The sequence below is a fragment of the Dama dama genome, chromosome 17, assembly GCF_033118175.1.
Source record: "Dama dama isolate Ldn47 chromosome 17, ASM3311817v1, whole genome shotgun sequence".
NCBI lineage: Eukaryota > Metazoa > Chordata > Mammalia > Artiodactyla > Cervidae > Dama > Dama dama.
Window position 1 is genome coordinate 22270181 of NC_083697.1, and position 17798 is coordinate 22287978.

The following is a 17798-nucleotide window of genomic DNA, read 5'->3' on the forward strand; positions in this document are numbered from 1 at the left end:
AAGTCTGCCAGTCTAAGAACCCTGTGTCCAGTTATAACAGAAAGCTGCCTGGTTCCAAAGCATACGGTGGCCGAGATATGCCAGGGGCAGAGGTACTGGTTTCCCACAAATAACAATCACCCCTTTGGCCAAGCAGCTCCCTGATGGCTCCCCAGCAGTGGCATTGTCACATCACAACAAAGCGCCTTTGCCCTCAGACACATGCGCCTGACGGCTGGCACTGAGGGTTTCCCTGAAAAATGCACTGTCCTCTGTTTTGAGTCAGCCTTATTGTTCAGAGCTTAGGGGGTGAGGCGCATGTCCAGATATGGGACAATAAGATGAGCTATAGACTTGTTGCCAGTAATATTGTGGGTCACTGTGAGACCTAAACTTTCAATTCTGCAGTGCTCTGAAATGACCTCCCCTTCGTGCCCTCCCCTCAGAGCCTGGATACCTATTTAACCCTAACTCAAATGCCACCTCCTCTTCCAGGACTACTAGCAGCAGCCAGAGTTAGTGTACTGATTCTTGTCACCCTAGCACCTAGAACATTGGCAATGAGTATTTAACAAGTGAAAGAATTAATAGCTGTGCCAATGCTTAGAACATGGGGTATAGTTAAACTACAGTGAGTTTTGAAACTCAGGAAGATAAAAAAGTCATTATTCCAAAACTCCTTTCCTTGGATCTACTATGATCACGTCTGAAGCACATAGTCTAGCAGCAAAATGTGGTGGAGGCAGGGCTCTGCTTCCTGGGTGTCCTGGACTGGGCTCAGAGGGAAAGACACGGTCTCTACAACATGTTGATTGTTCAGAAAAGTCACAGATCTGGGGCCTCAGGAGCAGGGACTGATACATCTTGAAAGTGGGTCATGTGTGTGTTTCTTTGCTTTCAGCTGGTGTAGAAATCACTGATGTATCCCCCACTGATGTATCTGTCTATGAAAGCCAGCTAACTGATACAGTAGGTAGTTTACCAGCAGTATCTGTGACCAAGACATATTTGATAGCCACAAAAGGTTAACCAGTGTTCAGAAGTTTCCTGAAAGTAGGATGCTCTGGGGTCTAAATAAAAAGCAAAACTCCAAGTGGCTTATACAGTAAGGAAGCTCTATCCCCAAACCAAGAAGTCTTGTGGTAAAGTCACTGAAAGACTGGTGCATTCAGCAGGTCAGTCACACCTTGGAGGAATACTTTGCAATCCTCTCTGAGCGAACGTTATCCTCAGGGGACCTCTCTCCTGGTGGTAAGCTGTCTGCTGCTCTTCCAAGTAGTATGTGGTAATGAGCAAGGAAAACTTTCCCCAGAAGGCCCCCAGCAGCTCTCTCCTCACATCGTATTGATTAGAATCGGGTCATTGTCCATCCTAACAAGTCATTGTGAGAAAGCTCTCTCCTCACATCATATTGATTAGAATCAGGTCATTGTCCACCTAACAAGTCATTGTGAGAAAGGGAAATAGGATTACTAAAACTTGCTTAGGTAATTAGGATTTACTCCTAAATTGAAGATAAGACCACCTGCCTGGAGGCAATCGTGATTTGGGAGAACCTGGACAAAATCAGGGTTCTTTTCACATGGAGGAGGAGGAAGGGAATTGGCCCCGAATAGACAATCAGAACATCTCTCTGGATGCTCAGCGGAAGTGCCATATGCATTTTTGCGTAGTACCTTCCACAGCAGCAAATCAGTCCCCAATTTGCTAATAATTTGGTGATGGTGGCAACTTTTCATATGAAATTTAGCCATCGTCTGGTGGAATAAAGACAAAACATGAAAAATCAATTCAGGATAAGACAGAAAATTCTCCATTATTTGACAGTACCAATGAAATCCAACTCCCCATTCTCAAATCGGGACAAGTTTATTGACTCTAAAGGCTTTTCGGTCATTCCACCAGGAGGGGACATTTCTTTGAGATAAGAGAGTGAGAAGAGCAGCCTTCAAGGAAACACAGGAAAAAATCTCCCCAAGAAGAGGAAATATGCACAGGTGCTAAGGCAGAAAACTGGAAGGATCAGAACGTGCTGAAGTGATTGGCTCACAGGAGCAGGAAGAGCATGGCAGGATGCAGGGGTGAGGAAGGAGGGGCCATCCAGAGCCTTGCGGTTTCTGTTAGGGAGTTGGGGGTTACATTCTGTGTTCAGCAGGAAAAAGCTGAAGGATTAAACAGGGATCTGCAACTGTAAAATCATACCAATAATCCTGTGCAGAATGGTATTATACGTTGGAAAGAGTAACTTTGTTTAAGGTTCAGTTCAGTTCAGTCGCTCAGTCGTGTCCAACTCTTTTCGACCCCATGAATCGCAGCACGCCAAGCCTCCCTGTCCATCACCAACTCCCGGAGCTTATCCAAACTCATGTCCATCGAGTCGGTAATGCCATCCAGCCATCTCATCCTCTGTCGTCCCCTTCTCCTCCTGCCCCCAACCCCTCCCAGCATCAGGGTCTTTTCCAATGAGTCAACTCTTCGCATGGTAGGCCGTATATTATTAGAGAAGCTGCTTATAGAGTCCTCACTTAATTAATAGGCAGTTGCCAAGAATTCAACTTCATAACCTCTATTCTATGCAAAGCTGGCCTTTAGTTCTCACTAGTGGATGGGGTAGCTGAGTGGAATGACTTAGTCAAGCGACACTGAAGTGTCATTAAGTGTCACTTAAATGCTGAAGTGATTCAGTTATACATACATGTATATGTATATGTGTGTATGTGTGTGTGTAGTTCTTTTTCATATTTTCCATTATGGTTTATTATAAGATACTGAGTGTAGTTCCCTGTGCTATACGGTAGGACCTTGTTGTTTATCTATTTTTTACATAGTAGTGTGTGTGTCAGCTAATCCCAAACTCCTAATTTATCCCTCCCCCAAACCCCTTTCCCCTTTGGTAACCATAAGTTTGCTTTCTATGCTAACTGACTTTAGAACCTAAAAGGGAATGCTGCCAGAAAAAAAAGATGGGCAAACACATGTCTCCCATGATCAGTCAGCTCTCCTTTCACTCATGCACGTGGCTTGTGAACTCTGGGACACATGTCTATGGGACTCACACCATGATGAAGGCTGTGTGTTCCAGTCGACAAGTCCTTTCATTCTCGCTTACATTACTGAGCCCAACACACTCCAGAGCTCTCCTGTTTCTTTAGCAGTTCCGTGATAACAAGTCCATATGTGAGTTTACTTCTCAACCAACTGTCTCACGTTTTCGGCACTTGGAGCACCTCTGGCTATGCAGAGGCAAATCCGTTACCGGACACTGAAGAACAGTGGCGATGCGTGTCCGGGCCTAGTTCTGGGAGCTCAAGGGAGTGAGCCTGGGTGGGCTGCAGGATTGATAGAGCTAAACCTTCTTCCTCTGGCTTCTGTGAGGAAAAAAACGGATTAGAGAGATTCAAGGGAATAGAGGCAGGGGGTTTGGAGAATGACTGGACAAAGGACAGAACTGAGAGAATTCCAAAAGTTTTCAGCCAATTCCCTCTCATCCCTAAGGGATAGTTCTCGAGTTGAAACACTAAGGTAATTGGAGTTCTTGAGATCCTGCCCTGGATCTAGACCCCTTTTCCATGAACTCTTTTTGGAACATGGATGAAGAGTAAATGGCATGGCCTTCAGAATACAGCTCTGAGTAGTTTTCTTGCTCTTGTTAACAAAACATTTTTAAATGCTTCTGGGTAAATGCAAATGATTGTGATGCAGTTCTGCCTATTCCTGCCAATGGCAGTCTTCTACTAATGGTTAATGTCAGACATGAAATTATTTTCCTGAATATTGTTTCTTTTCTCTTTTCATTATGAAGTATATTCGGTGCTCTTCGAACTGGTGCTTATATGGTGTACAGTGTGATGACCAAAGGCCTGAAGCATTCAATTTGTGACCAGGGTTTTTACAATGGACCTGTCAGCAAATTCTGGGCTTATGCATTTGTGCTAAGCAAAGCACCCGAACTAGGTGAGTGTCTTCTCTCCTTCCATTTCCTCCCCCACCCTCACCCCTTTGTAGTTACACACCCGTAATATTTATTGAAAAATGAACAAAGAAATCATTTGAAGGTCCTGTTTTATTGGTTGCAGGAAAATTACAATAAGTGAATTTGCATTCTTAACTAACTTCCATTATTCGTGTTCTCTTCCCTCCTTTTAAATAATTGTACTGTGTGTGTATCAAGAGCCAAAGAGTTTATATAGAACATGCATGGATCCAAGCCTCACTGGAAGCACAGTTCCAGGGGCTAAGAACATCTACCTAGCCCCTTCTCTGAGACTTTTAACAGCTGAACTAATATTAGAATATCAGGGAAAGTTCGCCTTACAGCTATTTCCCAGTCTCATAGCGAAGCATATGTTCAACTCTGGAGTTTGGATACAGACTAGGACATTCAGCCTTTTGTTTGGGTATCCTCATGTTCTCATTCACAAAATATTAAGGGTTAGATTCTGATGTTGTTTAATCAATTGAAGAAATAGGCCTTAGAGAAATAATTCATCTTCTAGAAATTAATCCAAAATTCTGGTACTGGATAGATAGGTAGATTCCTAACAGTTTTTGCTTTAACTTGAACTCTTTTAACTTGAACTCTTGAATATGTGCGTCACAAGTTAACAAACACAGTGGAAAATCAAGTAGCAAGGGTTTTTTTTTTTTTAACACAGGCACAGTTCCCTAGGAAAATATCTTTGTTGCCAGAAAAAGGGAGCCACCAGTGATAAAAAGATCTGAGTTCATCTATGAGCCATGCTGGCCAGCATCTCACAGGATCATGTCCCACATCCTTAGGGGACACCTGTCCATCCTCTGGGTTTCTTAATGTTTGATCTGTAATTAAGAATTGGCTTATTTAGTTCAAAATTTTCATTTGTAGATTGCGTTCATCTCCTGTTTCTCCTGAAAAAAGGGTTGGAAGTTGTAATTTCATTATCAGTTACCTGCAGTATTAGCTATCGAGTCTTTCTGAAGGGTTCCCCTAGTTTGTGTCTGTTCACAAAGGAGATGATGTGCCTCTTGAGGCCCAAAGGAGCTGTCTTCTAGTTCCTTATGCCATTGGCTTGATGATCACTTTGCCTGGAGAAGCCTCATTCACCACAGCAGTTTATAGGCTGCATATCAAACAATCCATTCCTTCATAGTTCAAACAAGGGATTGAAGGGCTGTCAGTAAAGAGTTGAAAGATAAATCCTAAACTCGATGCAGCTCTTTAATGAGGGTAGTGTGTGAAACCAACTCTTCATGTGGTTTCAGGTCCATTATACAGATGTTTTCAGTCTTGAGTACCGTTTTTCAATTTTCAAATATGACTTATTCCCTTTCAGATATCCTGGATCTTTCTTGATAATTATCTTCACGAGGTAAACTGCTTCATCAAAATAGATCCTAAACCAGTTCACCTAATTTAGTGAACATGTGTGCTTTGGGTGGCTTTTTGTTAGTTTGGGAAGTTAAATTCCTTCCCTGTTTTTCACTCTTAGAAAACCTTGTCGCTACTATTTAATTAAGAAAGCTTTATTCATTTGAATTATTTAGAATTTTTCTTATTTTTTAGGTCCCCAGTTCTGCCTTCAGTTCTCTGTTCTGAACTTCCTAATGTATACCAGAAAGAAAAGGTCTTGAGAGAGAAAAAAGAACAGTTCTTCCATGTTCAGTACTGAAAACTCTATTTTCCCACTCCCAAAACCTACATGCCTGCAGTTTTCACTAAAGTATTTTTTTTTTTTTATTGTGGCAAAGCAGATGTAAAATTGGCCATTTCTAGGTGACAGGGCTGCTGCATTATGGACGTTGGCATTGTTGTGCAGCCGTCACACCATCCAGCTCCAGAAGTTTTATCTTCCCCAACTGAAAGCTCTGTGCCCATTAAACACTAACATTGCCCCTTCACTGGACTTTTAATAGCAAGAAGGGCTTTCTGTCTCAGCAGAGAACAATGCGCTCATTTCAGTGAATTCCAGGGCTACGGTCTACTGGAACAAGTGAGGGGAAGAGAGCCACCAACCTGCGTTGTGTGCCAAAATCTTTGACTGACTACTGTTTGAATTATATTAAAACCTGCTGAGATTTTGTTTTGTTAAAACTTGGAAACATCTGCCCTGAGTCTAGGTCCTTGCTCAGTTGAGCTCGTCATTGTTTTTGAAACTCTGACTCAGCGGAGCTCCCGCTAACTCTGCGAAGAGGGGCGCAGCCATCTGTAACAAACCACACACGCAGTGGGCGTGCCACCTCTTGCTGGCTGGGGCCTCCACAGGCTCGTGAGCATCTCCAGAGCTGCACTTGACAACACGTGGGCAGCAGGCATAGTCCGGGAGGGACACTTGGCTCCCGGATCACCATGATCTGGCTTCAGGCGGGCTCTTGACTGAAAAGAGCCAAACCAAAGGTTAGACTTTGGTAAAGAACATGAACCAGAGGAAGCTAAAATACGTGACATGGCCAAAACATTCACGAGTCAAAAGATCCACTGCTGATACATGGCCAAAATTCTTCCGTAATGCCTGCAGGACCTTTGCCCGAGAAAGATTGGTTGGCTGACACTGCATTCACGGTCTCAATATCTTGTTTACATTTCTCAGCCACTCTGTAGCTTTTGATAGGCCTGGATGTGGAATGCTATCAGTATGTTTGGCTCACAACAAATTAAATGGGTTGTTGTGTGGTTTTTCCCAGAGAAAAAATAATTCATAATCCCCAGAGCTGCATGACTGGTACATCTCAGCTGTGATATCAGAAGAACCCTGAGAGGTCTCAGGGCATCCTTTCTAGAACCTCACTCAAGGGAAACTCCCCTTCTCTGGGTTGGTGGCCTGCCTGGGGACAGTAACTTTGATATGGATTCGGAATGCTACTCCTAAGAGACAGGGCCATTACTGGAAGCGCCTCATCTTCTTTCTCCATCTGATCACCCTGCATAGCTCTTCTGAGAAAAACTGTTATGTGTATCTAAATTAATTTCATTTTGAAGATCTCATGGCATGACCTTTGCCCCCACCTCCCCATGTTAAATGGAAACAGCTGGTATGTCTTCTATCAAGCCAGAGACCCCCACTCAGAGAGGAAGAACACAATATTCCATTCCAGATTTGTAGCTTCTATGGTTAGCCCCTTCTCATGATCTGTGCTTTGTCCCCTACCACTCTTCCCACTCAGACTGTTCTTTAGACAATAAAGTTTTAATATAAAGGTGATGACAGAGGTAAAATTAAGTCTAAGGAATTTGAAAGGATAAAATGCTCATTTTATGGCAAATAATTATGTTTGAATATTGTACAGGCTTTATTTTTATTTTAGTTAATACTTAGAGACTCAAAGTCTCAATTACAAATAAATTTGCCTTTAACATACAATTCCTTGGAAATTCTACCTTCTTTCTGCTGTGAACAAAGATAAGTTGAAATTACCATGTCTACGTTATAGTCCATAGAAGGAAGGGGAGGCACAGAGTAGTAATTACACAGAAATAGTGGTTCTTTTTGACAAGCACACAAAAATAGCACAGATTCACACACATAAGTAGACACACCAGGTCTCCTAACACTAGTTGTGTCCCCTTAACATATAGCTGAAAGTTACTGTCACCATCGATCATTATTAGTCTGTCTGACATTTATAGGCTTAATATGTCAAGCATCTCACACTAGAGAAGACTTTGAAGAAAATTTTATAAAAGGTTCAGAAATGCAGCAGCTGGAAACTCTTTCTTTCTGTTCTAAACAAACAAACAATAATGTTGGAGTTTGCTTTTTCTTCTTGTTTTTTTTTCATATTCCCTACATAGTAACTGACTCTATGTTTTCTTGAAGAAGAGCTGATTTACAATCTTGTTAATTTCAGGTATACAGCAAAGTCGATTCAGATTTTTTGTTCTTAAATTTTTTTTCCATTATAGTTTATTACAAGACATTGAATACAGTTTTCCATGCTATACAGTGAATCTTTGTTTATCTACCTTATATACAATAGCATGTGTATCTGTTAATCCCATTGCTATTCAGTAGCCAAGTTGTGTTCGACTCTCTATGACCCCATGAACTGCTTCCAATCAGGTGGCCAAAGTATTAGAGCTTCAGTTTCAGCATCAGTCCTTCCAATGAATATTCAAGGTTGATTTCCTATAGGATTGACTGGTTTGATCTCCTTGCAGTCCAATGGACTCTCAAGAGTCTTCTCCAGCACCACACTTCAAAAGCATCAATTCTTCAGTGCTCAGCCTTCTTTATGGTCCAACTCTTATATCCATACATGACTACTGGAAAAACCATAGCTTTGACTATATGGACCTTTGTTGGCAAAGTGATGTCTCTGCTTTTTAATACTGTCTAGGTTTGTCATAGCTTTCTTCTAAGCAGCAAATGTCTTAATTTCATGGCTGCAGTCATCAACTGCAGGATTTTGGAGCCCAAGAAAATAAAGTCTAACACTGTTTCACCATCTATTTGCCACGAAGTGACGGGACCAGATGCCATGATCTTAGTTTTCTGAATGTTGAGTTTTAAGCCAACTTTTTCACTATCCTCTTTCACCTTCATCTAGAGACTCTGTAGTTCCTCTTTGCTTTCTGCCATTAAAGTGGTATCATCTGCATAACTGAAATTTATTGATATCTCCTGGCAATCTTGATTCCACTTGTGATTCATCTAGCCTAGCATGATGTACTCTGCATATGAGTTAAATAAGCAGGGTGATAATATACAGCCTTAAGTTACTCTTTTCCCAATTTTGAACCAGTCCATTGTTCCATGTATAATACTAACTGTTGCTTCTTGTCCTGCATACAGGTTTCTCAGAAGGCAGGTAAAATAGTTAGGTATTCCCATCTCTCTAAGAATTTTCCACAGTTTGTTGTGATTGACACAGTCAAAGGCTTTAGCATGGTCAATGAAGCAGAAGTAGATGGGGTTTTTTGGAATTCCCTTGCTTTTGCTATGATCCAGCAAATGTTGGCAATTTGATCTCTGGTTCCTCTGCCTTTTCTAAATCCAGCTTGTACATCTGGAAGTTCTTGGTTCACATACTGTTGAAGCCTAGCTTGAAGGATTTTGAGCATTACCTTGCTAGCATGTGAAATGAGTGCAATTGTGCGGTAATATGAACATTCTTTGGCATTGCCCTTCTTTGGGATTGGAATGAAAACCGACCTTTTCCAGTCCTGTGGCCACTGCTGAATTTTACAGATTTGCTGGCATATTGAGTTAGAACACTTTCACAGCATCGTCTTTTAGGATTTGAAATAGCTCAGCTGGAATTCCATCTCCTCCACTCACTTTGTTTGTAGTAATGCTTCCTAAGGCCCACTTAACTTCACACTCCAGGTGAATGACCACACCATTCATGATTATCCAGGTCATTAACTGTCATTTTTGTACAGTTCTTCTGTGTATTTTTGCCACTTCTTCTTAATCTCTTCTTCTGTTAGGTCCTTGCTGTTTCTGTCCTTAATTGTGCCCATCTTTGTTTGAAATATTCCCTCAGTATCTCTAATTTTCTTGAAAAGATCTCTAGTCTCCCATTCTATTGTTTTCCTCTATTTCTTTGCATTGTTCACTTAAGGCTTTCTTATCTCTCCTTGCTCTTCTTTGGAACTCTGCATTCAGTTGGGTATATCTTTCCTTTTCTCCTTTGCCTTTAGCTTCTCTTTTCTTAGCTCTTTGTAAGGCCTCCTCAGACAACCACTTTGTCTTCTTGCATTTCTTTTGTTTGAGGATGGTTTTGGTCACCACCTCCTTACAATGTTACAAAGCTCTGTCCATAGTTCTTCAGGCATTCTGTCTACCAGATCTAATTTGATCTCTGTCTTCTAAATCTAGCTTGTACATCTGGAAGTTCTTGGTTCATGAACTACTGTAGCCTAGCTTGAAGGATTTTGAGCCTAATCTTGCTAACATGTGAAATGAGTGCAATTGTATGGGTCTTTGAACATTGTTTGGTGTTGCCTTTCTTTGGGATTGGAATGAAACTCCTAATTTATCCCATGCCTTGCTCCCACTTTTCCCTTTGGTGACCATAAGTTTGTTTCCTATGTTTGTGAGTCTGTTTTGTAAATGAATACATTTGCATATGTTTTAGCTTCCACATATAAGTGATATCATTATAGCATGTCTTTTACTTCACTTATATTCTCTAAGTCCATTCATGTTGTTACAAATGGCAATATTTCTTTTTTATGGCTGAGTAACATTCCTGTGTGTGTGTAATAGTAGTTGTTTAGCAGCTAAGTCCTGTCCGACTCTTTGTGACCCCATGGACTGTAGCCCACCAGGCTCCTCTGTCCATGGGATTCTCCAGACAAGAATACTGACATGGGTTGCCATATCACATTTTTATCCATTCATCTGTTGATGGACACTTACGTTGTTTATCATGCTTGTATGAACATTGAAGTGCATGTGCTTTTTTGAGTTAGAGATTCTGTCTTTTCAGAATATATACCCAGGAGTGGGATTGCTGGATCATATGGTAGCTCTGCCTTTAGTTTTTAGAGAAACCTCCATTCTGTTCTTCATAATGGCTGTACCAATTTACATTCCCATCAATCTTATCTTTTCTGTTTACTTAAGGTCCCATCAGAACCTTAAGTCCTTCCAAGACCCAACATTGTCTGACCTTCCTTTGTACCCAATGTTTTAGGGCATCCTTGAAGAATAAGGGATAAGACAAGGGTAAGTACTAATTCCCCTTGTGGTTAATTAAATTTCAGAGTAAGAAGAGGGACCACCTAGTTATCCTTGTTATACAAAAAGAAGTCGACATCACCAAAGGTCATGAAGGATATTGATTTTTCTCATACCTGAAAAGCACAAAGATAGGAAAGAAAATGAAGCACCTGCCACATAAATCCTGCTTCCGTCCCACATCCCAGTGTTTTGTTGTTGCTTTTTTGTTGTTGTTGTTGTTGTTTTTTTTTTTTTTGGTACTTGTTAATGGAATTGGGTGTATTTGTTACTGTGCCTGCTCTTCATCTATTTTTATGTAAGTGTTTTAAAGTATATTTTTCAGAATCCCTAGGCTTTTCAGAGAATCATTATAGACAAAGAGCATCTATTACATGAGCACCACTCTTGCTTCTATAATATAAATTCTCTACCTTAGATATGAATAGTGGTCCTTTGGGTAGCCAAAATAGCTCAGATGGGAGAATTAGACCAAAGAAACAGTAGTCTTTTTCTTCAAGGGGTTAATGTTACTGAGATGTTGGATAATCCTGTAAAGCATTTTCAGGGTTAATTCCACAAGAAAGTGTCATTCTCAGTTTTTTTTATCACTTGATTCATTGCTACCAAAATAATACCTATTATCCTCTTCAGTAAATACAGAGGATAATTTTTGTTCTTTTTCTGTTTTTGTCTTTTAACTTTTCAAAATTTATATTACAGTACAGTTGATTTACAATGTTGTTATTTTCAGGTACATAGCAATGATTCACTTATAAATATACATATACTCATTCTTTTTCAGATTCTTTTCCCATATAAATTATTACAGTATTAAGTAGATTTCCCTGTGCTATACAGTAGGCCCTTGTTGATTATCTAAATGCCTAATTTATCCTCCCCCACCCTTTGGAAACCATAAGTTTGTTTTTGAAATCTGTTTTGCAAGTAAGTTCATTTGTATCACTTTTTAGATTCCACATATAAGTGATATTGTGTGATATTTGTCTTCCTCTGACTTATTTCACTTAGTATGATGATCTCTCATCCATTGCTTCAAATGGCATTATTTTACTTTTTTATGACTAATATTCCATTGTATGTATGTAGCACATCGTTTCCATCCCTCTTGTGATGGACATTCGCATTGCTTCTGTGTTTTGGCTGTTGTACATAGTGCTGCAATGAACATTAGGGTGCATGCATCTTTTCAAGTCATGCTTTTCTCTGGATACGTGCCCAGGAGGGGGATTCCTGGATCATAGGATAGTTCTATTTTTCATTTTTTAAGGACCCTCCATACTGTTCTTCATGGTGGCTGTACCAATTTAACATTTCTACCAACAGTGCAGGTTGGTTCCCTTGTCTCTACACCCTCTCCAGGATTTATTGGTTGTAGACTTTTTAAAAAAATTTTATTGGAGTCTAGTTGATTTAAGTGCTGTGTTAGTTTCAAGTACACGGCAAAGTGAATCAGTTGTATAACTGATAGCAATTTTTTTTTTTTTTTATTCTTTCCCCATATAGGCCACTGGGGAGTATTGAGTAGAGCTCCCGGTGCTCTGCAGCAGGTTCTGAGTTCTCTCTTTTATATATTGTAGTGTATATACGTCAATCCTGGTCTCCCAATTTATCCCTCCCCTACTATATCCCCTGGTAACCATACATACCGTAATCTAGTTCTCTACATCTGTGATTCTACCTCTGTTTTGTAAATAAGTTCCATATACACACTGTAATATTACTCAGTCATTAAAAAATTACAAACTATTGATATTTGCAGCAACATGAATGGATCCAGAGATTGTCATACTGAGTGAAATAAGTCAGACACAGAAAGGCAAACGTTATATACTATTACTTATATGTAAATAGCCTAAAAAGGTATTTTTTTGTAGACTTTTTGATAATGGCCAGTCTAACTGGTGTGATGTCTTTGTCTTTGGATATAGAGTATCTTTTTTGTCAACAGTTGCTCAGTAGTTACTTGTGATTTTCATGTTTTTGTGAGAAGAGGTGAGCTCAAGTCCTGCTCCGCTATCTTGTCTCTTATCCAGGAATAGCCTTTTGTTTAAATTTTACTTTTCTAATTTCCATGTGTCAAGCCTTCACATTTTATAGGGAACCCACAAAGATATGTTTTTAAAGAGTACTTTTGTCATGTACCAGAGAAAAGTGGTTTTATTACTCCCGAGTGGCCTAAGAACATTTTACTGGGCACTTGAATTCAAATTTGTTTCTCTTGATTAACGAATATCACTTGACTCTCTTCGAGGTGATATTTCCTAAAGTGCACAGCCTCATTGGAAATGGACAATATACTTACTAGTGTCCCTTCCAAATCAAAAATATGATTGTGTGCAAAGCACTTTTCTGAAAGTCACATTTATGGAGTGTTTACCATGTGCCTGTTTTGTATCCTATTTAATCCTCAGATCATTCCAAGCTATTACCTCCATATTACAGATGAGGAAACAAGAATATAGGATGACTAACCTGCCAGGGTCCCCGAGCTAGTAAATATCAGTCCACAGGTCTAACCCAAATCCGTCTCATCCGCAGGCACAAGTCCATTTACCTTCTTGACATGGGGTATAGTCGGGGGCTCACGTCCACTTCCGTTTGTGTCTTCCAGGAGATACAATATTCATTATTCTGAGGAAGCAGAAGCTGATCTTCCTGCACTGGTACCACCACATCACTGTGCTCCTCTACTCCTGGTACTCCTACAAGGACATGGTCGCAGGGGGTGGTTGGTTTATGACGATGAACTTTGGCGTGCACTCTGTGATGTACTCTTACTATGCCTTGCGAGCGGCGGGTTTCCGCGTCTCCCGGAAGTTCGCCATGTTCATCACCTTGTCCCAGATCGTTCAGATGCTGATGGGCTGTGTCATTAATTACCTGGTCTTCCAATGGATGCAGCATGAGCAGTGTCACTCCCACTTTCAGAACATCTTCTGGTCCTCACTCATGTACCTCAGCTACTTTGTGCTCTTCTGCCACTTCTTCTTTGAGGCCTACATCGGCAGCAAGATGAGGAAAGCAAGGAAGGCTGACTAGTCTCGGAACTGAGGAGAAAGCCGTAGCTCAGGGTCATCAAGAAAAACAACAGACAAAAGAAAATGGCACAAGGAATCACATATGGTGCAGCTAAAACAAAACAAGACATATGAGCAAACACACAACCCAAGGCAGCTTAGGGATAATTAGGTTGACTTAACCCAGTAAGTTAGTGATCCTTTTTGGGTGAGGACTCACTGAGTACACCTCCATCTCAAAGGACTGCTGCTGGAAGACCCCCTTCCCTCTTTATCTGTCAACTCTAGGACAAATGAGAGCAAAGTGGGCCAGAGGCAGAGAGAGAGAAGGCAAACAAGCTATTAACAGTATATGGAAAAAATGAGTTTACTAAGTGTTAAATTTCTCTAAGGATCAAAGAAGTTTACTTAAAAACCACGTGAGCACATACATACAATCCTTTCTAATCTTTTTTGACACTAAACTGGAGCCAACAGAAAAAGTAAAAACGGAAGAGACATGGGGTGTATATCTAGAATAACGCTTTTGCAAAATTGAAAGTACTTTTAAAGAAAGGATACTGGCTGTAGCCCCCGTGAGAAAAGATGTCTTAATCACCTCCTGAGAAAACAGATGATAAACTATATTTCAACTAAAAGAAAGACTCGTTCCCCTTCATAGCACAGCCTTAGTCTAGTGAGTTCACCATAACAAAATGAGGCACAATATTTTCCCAGGGCTCTCCCCGGGAGGAAGGAGGCAGTGCAGCCCGACTCCTGAAAGGGCAGCTCCGATCTCAGCATTTCTGATAGATTTTTCCTACCCCTAAATGAGGTAGGACACAGCATCCTTTGTTCAGTTGCCTTGGGCTTTCAAACAGAAGAATAAATATAGAATAGAAAACAGACAACTCAACCAAATTATTTGAAGAATAGACTCTTACCTGTAAAAAGTTGCGGCCCTGTACCGAAGTTCTTGGGAAAGATCAATGAGCCGAAGATCAATATGAGAGACAATGAGTACGCCCCTCCATAGTTGACTCCACACATAACTTTCCAAATGAAACCCTGCGGTACAGTCCATATTTTCTATATTTTTTTTTGAATTTCACACAGCAGCCCACAGGGCTCTCCTTGATCTTGGGTGAACACTGTGTTTCTGCATCATCTGCCTTTGCTGAAGCAATGCAGAGGTGTTTAAAGTGCCCTCTGCTGGTCAAGCAGAGATACTTTGACAAACACACTTCATGGCAAGTTGGGCTGAACAGTTGACACACAAAGGGCCCCTTAGAGACTTATTCAAATTTTAAAGGATATAAAATATTCACCATATTTTTGGCCAAATCAGAAGACATTCTTCCTACTTTGAGTCAGCTTCAGAAATTTTTTGAAAAGGGACTTATGCTCTGGAATTCAGAAAATCAACTTATTAAGAGCCATATTCTTTAAAAAAAAAAAAGGCTAGCTACTATAATATCTGTAATATTTCAGTCCTTTACAAGCCAAATAAATGTGTAAACATTCCTGTATTTCAAAGAAGCAATTATGTCAAGTTGTTCAATGTGATATAATAGTATTCTAATTGGTTATATAGCTTAATGATTAGACAAACTAGATAAAAATTAGGGGCTACTACACTGCATAGATTAGACATGCATAACCACACACATATACACACAGAGGTGAGGTTCACTGAACTTTAAAGCCCAAATAAATAGAAACATGTTTTCTGGCTAGCAGAAAAAGAAGCCGTTTAGCTTGCTTGCTTTGGGTGTGTACAGAAAAGGGATTTTTCAAATTATTTTTATATTATTTTAGCTTTAATTGTGCTGTCATTCATGAAACAGAGCTGCTCTGCTTCTCTGTCAGAGATGACAAGGGCTTTATCAGCATCTCGTCTATGTGTGGAATTGAAAAGAATAAAGTTTTATTCCATTCTGTGTGAATGGTCTGAACCATGAACAGAATCCGTGCAAACCAAGTCATGACTGATGGGATGGAGGGTGGGCTGTATGCAGGGGAGAGAAGCTGTTATGTCTGTGTTAAATTATTGTGAACAATCTATGACGTCTTGACATTGGTTCATAGATGCATTGATGGAGGAATGTATTATTAGGGCAAAAACTGACACAGACTGAAAAGACAAGTCCTGCTATAACAACTAATAGATTATTAGGATGCAAAGTGTTATTTTGAGCTTTGAAAATACATGATACTGTGCAATAAGCTTTTTTTTCTTATAACAGAAAATGAGCAGAATAATAAGGAAAAGGCCAAATAACAGTTGACTTGAATTTAACTGAAGGACAGTTAGAGCTTATTTGGTTGATTTAATTTAATGATTTAATCCTTGATTTATCAGTGATCCTTTAATGCAGGTTAGAATAAGGAAATAATCATAGACCTTAAACAGATTCTGATGCTTCCAAAGCACTTTCATCTTGGTACAGGTTCATACTTGTGTCTACTTATGAAGTAATTTAGAAATTTTGTTTACAGGTTGAATGTCTAATAAATAGTTTTAAAATTAGCTAAATATATCTAAAGGCATTTCCAATGTTTATCATGGGAGGGGGGGAAAATCACACCTTTAAAAAAATTGAAATTCTACTATTATAGGTTCAACACACTGTTTTTAACATCTCAGCTTAAGTGATTAATTCTATTAAGATATGAGGCTGGACCACTACCCCTTGGCAAATCTGAAGCCTATCAGAGAATTGACTGCCACATAGATAATCCTGCTTTCACATAACATTCCAGAAAAACTTAGGCAGGCAAGTTTTTATAGCTGCCTCACTATGCTGCAATAGATTTCCTTTCTATTGAAGATTTTCCACTGTACTTCAATTCCAGTATCATGAAAACATTCCTGGATTGAAAAAAATTTTTTAAACCAGATCTTCATTTCAGACATAAATACATGCAATTTGATACACAAGGTCTGAGCATCAACCCAAGTCTATGAGTTTGCAGTGAAAAACATTCTAGTGAGAAATGCTGTATTCATAGATCAGGAGGTTTTATCTGGACCTTCTAATTTTGCTCATGAGAACAGAGCCACTACTATATTCAAAAATCATGTATTGAGATGATTATTCCAGTTAGTTTACTCCCATCCTTCTAACCATCTGTCCCCCCTCTCCAGGGGATCTTCCTGACCCAGGGATCAAACCCACATCTCCCCCATTTCAGGCAGATTCTTTACCGTCTGAACCACTAGGGAAAACCTTCTAATTATACGCTGCTATAAACATGAGGGGACAGGGACAATACATTCATATACGTTGCTGATGGGGAAAGAAAAAATTATATCCCCATCATTTCTATTAATGTGGCTCTGAGTCTGGAACTTTACTGAGTGGGGTTTTTGCAGAACGGGATGGAAGAACACTTCTAGGAAAGAGACTCACAGAAAAAAAAAATTTTTTTTTAATCAGCTGTGGTATCATTATCATAAGATAAAACCTGTCACATTAAGAACAACAAAGCACTTGGAATAAACTACACTGGAGTAGAATACTCCACAAGTCTGGTCTGGTTCCAGACTGCTGGGTTACCAGGGAGAAATAAGCTCAGGTTGCTATCTATTACGAGAGAACAGCCTTTCTTCAGACACAACTAAGCTCCAGCACGCTTTTCCCCCCCCAGTTTGGTTAATGAGTGAATCTTCAACATAGTTGCTGGGTTGGTCATGTGCTGACTCGGAGAGGGCTGTCAGGACAGTGGAGATGGTCAAACAGACCACCTCCCTGAGTTCAGTGCTTTGACTTGTGTGCGCATGGTCTGTGCCTGTCCCTTAGACACTTCTTTCCCTGAAAATGTTTCCATCCTGAAAAGTACAATTGTGTGAGAGCTTTATGATGAAAGTCTAGTGGTCCGATCTTTTTGTTTTCAATAATAAATATTTTGCTATCAATTCAGGATGGTAGTAGAGCCTATTTTCATGCTGTGAGTCATTGTCTCCTGTAACTTAATTTGTTATTCTGTCCCTTTTCTATCTGTATACAGGAACCAATTCTTTGTGCCTCAGACCCGTCACCAACCAAAAGAGATTTTGATAAGAATGCACCACAGGGTTTGGCCTCTGTTGCACACATATTAAAGTGAGAGCTGATAAAGCAATGATACTCTATTTTGCGCTGACAATCAGGATGAA

The 17798-nt window shown here is 40.0% G+C and overlaps 1 protein-coding gene across 2 annotated transcripts in view; it reads left to right on the forward strand.

Moving 5' to 3' along the window:
- ELOVL6 (ELOVL fatty acid elongase 6) overlaps positions 1 to 17563 on the forward strand; it is a 138496-nt gene extending 120933 nt beyond the window's left edge. For both annotated transcript variants that reach the window (XM_061164212.1, XM_061164211.1), the window contains exons 4-5: positions 3782 to 3933; positions 13255 to 17563. In XM_061164212.1, coding sequence (XP_061020195.1) covers positions 3782 to 3933; positions 13255 to 13682 — 580 coding nt within the window. In that variant the 3' untranslated portion in view covers positions 13683 to 17563. The remainder of the gene's footprint in view (positions 1 to 3781; positions 3934 to 13254) is intronic.
- The last annotated feature ends 235 nt before the right edge of the window (positions 17564 to 17798 follow it).